Genomic DNA, 7,499 nt, shown 5'->3' with positions numbered 1-7,499 from the left:
GCAGAAAGGCAGGGAGCTCTCTATCATCAAGAAAGAAGATCTGAGAGTAGAGCATGTCCTTTGAAACCAGGGTCTCTGTGCTGAGAATCTCCTAGACCCAGAAGACAGAGAGCTATAACACCAGAGACAGCAAGAAGCAGCAGCAAAGAAATGGCAGCAGCAGAACCAGGATACTGATGGGAAATGGAGTGGTGGGCTTCTTAGCCCATGGAGCAAGGCAGTGGGCATGTTAACCCACAGAACGGGAGAGCTGAGAACTTTTGGGTGGGAGGCTTCCTGGAAGACTAGAGTGCCTCCAGGTACTTGTCAGCAGAGCTAGAGAGTTTTGTAACACTTACCTGAGCAGGCTAGAGGCATGGCCCAAGCAGGGCCTAAGGCTGAAGGCCAAGAAAGAAGACTTGTCCTCAGGGGACCAAGGGAGCCTGTCCTCAGGAGGCCAAGAGGAACCTCTCTTCAGGGGCCTGAGAGGAGCCCTGCATGGCTAAGAGGAGCTGAGAAAGCAGTCCTGCACTTAGGAAGGGATACTTGATCTACATCATTCTGATCCTAAATTGTAGCTTGTTGATCCTGATCTTGAGTTACTTACCTGTTATTTCCCTAATAAACCTCATAGTCATTGAGTATGGTCTATGAGTTCTCTGTAGCCATTACAATGAATTATTATAGGAAAAAGTGCTGTGAGAGGATAGCTGACGTCAGAATTGGTAAAAAGGTTGGAGGGTGGAGGTATGTCTGACCTCTACCTCATAAGGATCATCAGCCTTGGGCTCATGTTGATCTTAATTCTCTCTCCTCCGCCCCTTATGAAGTTGATGGAGGGTTTTTGATGCCACCATGCCATTTTTACATACCTCTTTCAGATACTGTCACTAATATATTTACTCTACCCTTTCCCCAGTCATAAAAACCATATTCATTGTATTAATGTTGTTGGTATTGGCTGACTCTTGGTGGCCTCATGCAAAACAGTCTTGTGCCATCCTCATGATGTGTAGAAACAGGTTGAGCATCATAGCCACATACAGACCTCCAGTGACAGATGGGGAGTAGCTGCGCATGAAGTGCATTAGCTGGGAATTGAACCCAAGTCTCCTGCTTGGAAGGAGAAAATTCTACCACTGAACCACCATGGCCCTCCTCTCCCTAAGCAAGGGAAGACAGATAAAGTTATAGCTCCACAGGACTTGGCTTCTGGATGGTGCAAGTCTGGCTAGAGCAGTAACAAAGCCAAAAACAAAAAAAAGAGGGAGGAAAGAACTGATGAGCTTCCCCTGGTTGCTCAGCAAGGCAGCTCCCAGCTGTTCACCAAGTGTTGAGGCGGACTCCCACCTTGACCCTATATCAAAACCTAGAGGATCTTCCAGCGTCAAGACAAAAGATCACTTGTATTACATATCTCCTCAGTCCAAAAACTTTCTGTTGCACCTACTGTCCTCCACAGAACACAAGCACTCAAGCCTCCTTAACCTGACCTGGTCTATCATTCCACTGTCCTCCAACACATAGTCTACACATAGTGCAGCAGGCCAACCTTGTCAGGGTCATTCCTGGCTCCAAGGCCCATGTTCTTTGAACTTGCCCTCCCTGGAAACCTTTGAAGATTCCTAGGTGGTACAAGTGATTTGTGCTCATCTACTAACCTGAAGGTTAGTGCTTTGAACCCACCCAGTGCCACTGCAGAGGAAAGGGCTGGCAAACTGCTTCTGTAAAGAACACAGGCAAGAAAACCCCAAGGAGCAGTTGTACTCTGTAGTACATGGGGTCACAATGAGTAGGAATTGAGTTGACAGCAATGGCTTTTGTTTTTGTTTTGGGAATACCTGTCATTCCTCCTATAAGGTGGCCTGAGAGTTTCCTCTTTTCCTGGGCTAGCTACAGAGCATCTGAAAACCATTACTCTCCTGTGATTGACTCAAGATAACATTTCTGGCCACCAGAGGTGAGTCTTTTCCAAGAGTTCTCTTCTTCAATTAATTGAGTGTCTAAATAAGCTCAAGAATCAGCCTCTTGCTTTTGCTCTCAGCAGATTAAACATGATGGATGGCCACTGTTGGTCTTTTGGTTTGAGAAATGTCCTAATTACATCTTTTCTTTCATTATATGGAGGGGACCCAAGGTCAGCCCAGACTCTGGCTTTTTGAGATTAAGTAAATGAACAGTTATTACCTAGCAGAGTTACCCCATATATAAGCTGATCCCACGAGTTGTAATTCTAATTTCTTTTTGTATTCCCAGCTGTACCTCAGATCAACTGTGATGTCAAAGCTGGAAAGATCATCAATCCTGAGTTCATGGTGAAATGTCCAGCGGGATGCCAAGACACTAAATATCACGTGTATGGCACTGATGTGTATGCATCCTACTCCAGCGTGTGTGGTGCTGCGGTCCACAGGTGAGTACCCACAAACTACTTCATATCTATAATATGAGTGCATGCAGGGGGCACCTGGTTGAGGGTTGCCAAGTTTAGCAAACAAAAATTTACACATTTAACTGAGCATCCTGTGTTTTATCTGCCCTCCCCATCCTCATCTCCTGATGGAATGACCCAGCAGCTGTGCATGGGCTGGATCCTCTTTCACAGCACTCTGTGGGAAGGTGGACTGCGTTCTCTGTTCACCTCACTGGGGAGGGGAGAACTGTATTCTTTCAGTGTCATGACAAGAAGGCCCAAGTTCTCTAGCATGCAAAGCTTTTCTCCCCCCTATGTATGTGTTGAACAAGGAAATGATGAGGATTTGACTAAGGAAGGCCCATAAGTTTGGAGGAAGGAATGTCACAGCTATGACAATGGTGTGGGGACAAATGGAAACAGGGAAAGTGATAGGAGGGTGACAAGAGAGACCACATCATCAGCTATTGGTTTGGGATCCAGGAAATAGGGCAGAAGGCATGACATGCTGTGGTTTAAGTCAAGGCCTAAATGAAGAGAGGCAAAAGTTACCTTCATAGAATCCTCATGTCTCCACAGTTAAGATTAGAGTCAACATGCTTGGAAATGCGTATTTACATAATATCTTTGATTACAAAACTGTTATATGCCAGGTGCTTCATCTAGTTATCTTTATTTTATTCTCACAGCAATTCCCCTTATGTAGTAGCTACTACTGTTATCCACAATTTTAAGGTGAAGACAGGTTGGATAGCTTTTCTAAAGCCACAGTACTGAAGAGTATCAGAGTGGGGACTTGAACTCAAGTCCAGCTAACTCCAGAGCCTGTACTCCTAACCACTGCATAGCAGTGCCTTGAACCATGGCTCCAGAGTCAACACTCAGCTACTGGATTGAGATAAACATTCTCAATATTCAGGTTTCTGGTATCTTTTTCCTTTTCATTACCTGCACACTGGTCAGTGGATTGTTCAGTTGAACCTCAGCCAGTAAGAGGGGAGAAGGCATAAAAATCAGTCCATTCCAAAGTGACTAAGGTCAGTAGCCTCTCTGAAATTGGGAAAAAGAAATAAGAAAGAATTATGTGTAAAATAAGGTTTAAGAATTACTTGTAGATACTATTGACCACACTTCTCTTCCTTTGCCACAGAGGGATTATGAGCTAACTGAGCTTTCAATTGGAGCAGGACTACTAAGAATAAGTAGCAGACTATTAAAGAAATATGAGAGCAAATGCTATTTCTTAATGTCAGGCTACAGAATAAAAATATTTGGCTTTAACCCTGAAATCAATTTCACACAAAAAGGAACTACATATTCAAATATACACACACACACACATTTGTACAAATACACGTGCATACACACCTCATATGTGCTTACATACACATGCATGCTCCCACATACTTACACATATATATGCATGTCCCCTCACATCCTTACACATACACATGTGCACAGTCACCCAGTTATACCCACACCATCAACAGTAATAAGGATGAGTGGGGAGGTAGACTTTGGAGCAATCAGAGCTGGGAAAGATTTTATGATGGACAGACACATCCCTGGGAAGAAAATAAGAAAGACATTGACAGGACCAGTAGCCCAGTATTGAAGTGGAGGAACTTGCTGGGAAGAATGGAGATAAGGATATCAGGGCAGAGGAGAAGAGCTGCAAGTTTTCAAAAACAAGATTTTCTACTTGAGCAATTAAATGTCATTGTAGTTTCTTGAACCAATGACTCATATAATGGGAAACTACTCTCTGGGAAGAAAGATCATTGTCAATGGGGAAGATGGATAGAGAAGTCTTACAGGAAAATAGGAATTTTGGATACCATCACGTTTCTTTTTCACAAACAGGAGTCTGTTTTCAGAACATAGGATTTAAAACACAAAGAGAGGAAAAGAAGTATGAGTAGAAAGAACTTGAGGGAACTACAGACCTCGTTCTAACAGGACCCTCCTCAGTCAGACATGGGAATTGGAGGAAGACTCATTAATAACCTGGGATGGGCAGATGGCACAACCTTCTTTGCTCGAAGTGAAGAAGATGTGAAGTATTTACTTGTGATGGTTAAAGACTATAGCCTTCAGGATGGATTACACCTCAACATAAAGAAAAATCCTCACAACTGGATCAATAAGCAAAATCATGATAAATGGAGAAAAGATTGAAATTGTTAAGGATTTCATTTTACTTGGATCCACAATCAACGCTCATAGAAGCAGCAATCAAGAAAGCAAGTGATGTATTGCACTGGGCAAATCTGCTGCAAAAGACTTCTTTAAAGGGTTAAAAAGCAAAGATTCCACTGTAAGGACTAAGGTGTACCTTACCCAGGCTATGGTATTTTCAATCCTTTCATATGCATGCAAAAGCTGGACAATGCAAGAAGATTGAAGAAGAATTGATGCCTTTGAATTATGGTGTTGGCAAAGAATATTGAATATATCATGGACTACCAGATAAATAAATCTGTCTTAGTGGCAGTATAGCCAGAATGCTTTTAGAAGCTAGGATGGAGAGACTTCATCTCACATATTTTGGACATATTATGAGGAGGGATCAGTTCCCACAGAAGAATATCATCATGCTAGGTAAAGTAAAGCGTCAGTGAAAAAGAGGAAGACCCTCAATGAGATGGATTGGCACAGTGGCTGCAACAATGGACTCAAACATAGCAAAGATTTTGAAGTTGGCACAGGACCAAGCAATGTTTCTTTTGTTGTACATAGAGTCGATATGAGTCAGAACTGACTTAATGGTACCTAACAACAACAAATTTTTTCTCAGTCTTGTTCTGACAATACAACTGATCAATGTATTTAAAGTGGGATCAAGTGTCAGGGTGGTGATAGCAAGGAAGAAGCCTGCTCTGTGCAGAGCAGTTTTGTGACTAATTTCTGACCAGATGCCCTCCCCAAGGACCACAGACATTCAAAACCTGCCTAGTGGTGGGCAGTCAGTTCTCTGAGCTGAGACGCTGACCTTCTGCTCATCCTACCCCTGGTACCAGCGTCAGGAGGAGGTATCAAGATCACATTCAGCATCCTTCAGGGTGCTCTGAAGAAAGCAAAGGAATGGAACTGTTTTTGCAGAATATATATGATGTATGTATGTCTGAGTGAGGGACAAAAGAGATCTCATTTACATAAATTTTCCAAATCACATGGCTCTGAGCCCAAACCTGCAAGATGGCCTCTCTCAGGCTCTTTCCCTTCTCTGGCATCTTCTACCTAGGTAAGCCCTAAGGCAAAGTCTCAGTGCACTCCATCTCCTGTAGCTCACCTCCCACTGATCTCTCCAGGACCTGCTCTTCTCCAGGATGATGTCTGGGGAAATATACTTCCTCCATTCAAATCCACCCACAAAATGAGGCTTTACTCTCTGCCCCCAACAGGAAGATCTCACAGAAATGCTATAGTTCTACAATGACCCATTTTTCAAAGTCTAGCTTTTCAATCTTACACAGCCCTCACAAGGAGTACCAGCAGCCCAGTCCAGCTGGAGCATCCCCTGGGTCCTCCATTCCCTTTAAGCAGCCTGAGAGGAGCTCAACATAGCTCACCTTTTTCTACTCTGAGTGGTGGCTATGGTGCTTCTGTCCATGAGTCTTAAACAAGAGTGCACACACATGTGCATACACAAACCTCCACAAGTGCAGGTGCACACACCTCCACAAGTGCAGTTTACAGCTGTTGTTGTTATGTGCCATTGAGTCAGCCCCAACTCATAGCGACCCCTCCTTGGGTTTCCGAGGTGGTATCACTATGGAAGTAGATTGCCCCATCTTCCTTTCGAGGAGTGGCTGGTGGGTTTGAACCACCAGCCTTCTGGTTAGCAGTCAAGTGTCTTAGGCACTATGCTACCAAAACTCCTGCAGTTTACAGCAACAGGGGAATATAAATGCAAAGGAAGAAAAATTTCTCTCAGAGAAAGAAAAGGGTAAGAGTTACTTCCATTCTCTCTAGTAATTATAAGTAAAGGGACCACACAGTAATTACTATTATTATTTTAATTAAAATGTTCCACCTAGTCCAGTTATGTGCTGGTTAATGTATAACAACAACCAGCTCTCCAGATAGGAGGGGAAGGGGTCCTGATTCACCAAATTCTGGGGTATAAATACTTAACCAATTTTAAACTACCAATGTGAAGTCAACTGCTTGCACAATTCTCAAAGTTTAACCACTGGCTCTGGCAAGTTGGTATAGGCAGATCACACACACCACTGGAAGACCTTCTTATACTAAAGCATAAACCATTGCCCTTTGCATGAGGAAATTTCCTCATCTAGTTGGAAAATAATTAACTTAAGAAGCCTTTCAGAGCTTCTTGAGCAAAATTAGAGTCTCCATTATGAGCAGATTCTCCAGCGTTGGAGAGGGAGGTGGCAGAATGTTGTCAAAGTCTTTGTAGGAAGGAGTTGCTGGAATCTGAGCTGCACTTGAAGGCTGCACATGCCCTATCAGGCATGAGTGGGAGCTGGGTTCTGCAGGGTGGACAGCAGCACGAACAGAGACATGTGAGCAGGAATGGTGGAGTTTGTCAGGGGAATGGGGGCCAGGCTGACTGCGATTGGGAGAAATGCAGGTAAATAGACTATGGAGAGCCCCCAGTGGAGACAGAACAGAGTTATAGAGACTCAAGGTAGTCATGAAGAGTTGGCATCAGAGGTGCCTGTGCTTTTGAACCCTGAGAAGCAGCTGTAACCGAGTGGGACAAACCCAGGATTTGAGGTCAAGTAGACCTGGGTTCAAATCCCTGCCATATAATTTATTAGCTACAATGTCTTGAGTGAATCACTCAACTCTCTTAAGCCTGTTTCTATGAAATGGGAATAACCACAACCCTTCCACCCTACAACTCAGAGATTTGCTGGAAGGACCCCTCAAAATACTGTATTTGGGAATGATTTTAAACCAATTAAGAGTTTTATATATAAATTCTTATGGGAATGATTTTAAACCAATTAAGTGTTTTTTATTTAAATTCTTATTAGAACTGTCTTTTTTTCTGGATCTTTGGGAAGTTGAGTGTTGAAGGTTGTTGACTCACCATGAATATGGACGGGCAGGAAATAGTAGTTCCCATTCTTGAGGA

At 43.3% G+C, this 7,499-nt stretch overlaps 1 protein-coding gene across 1 annotated transcript in view; it reads left to right on the top strand.

The window, feature by feature from the left end:
* Positions 1 to 2,033: 2,033 nt before the first annotated feature.
* The window catches only part of VIT (vitrin), a 150,330-nt gene continuing 144,864 nt past the window's right edge, over positions 2,034 to 7,499 (top strand). Inside the window, exons 1-2 of the mRNA XM_007945083.1 lie at positions 2,034 to 2,049; positions 2,236 to 2,392. Of these exons, the coding sequence (XP_007943274.1) occupies positions 2,034 to 2,049; positions 2,236 to 2,392 (173 nt within the window). The remainder of the gene's footprint in view (positions 2,050 to 2,235; positions 2,393 to 7,499) is intronic.

The sequence above is a fragment of the Orycteropus afer genome, unplaced genomic scaffold, assembly GCF_000298275.1.
Source record: "Orycteropus afer afer isolate SDZICR_OR568_19922 unplaced genomic scaffold, OryAfe1.0 scaffold00131, whole genome shotgun sequence".
NCBI classification, from domain to species: domain Eukaryota; kingdom Metazoa; phylum Chordata; class Mammalia; order Tubulidentata; family Orycteropodidae; genus Orycteropus; species Orycteropus afer.
The sequence above is the reverse complement of the archived record's forward strand: the minus strand, read 5'-3'. Positions and strand labels throughout refer to the sequence as shown.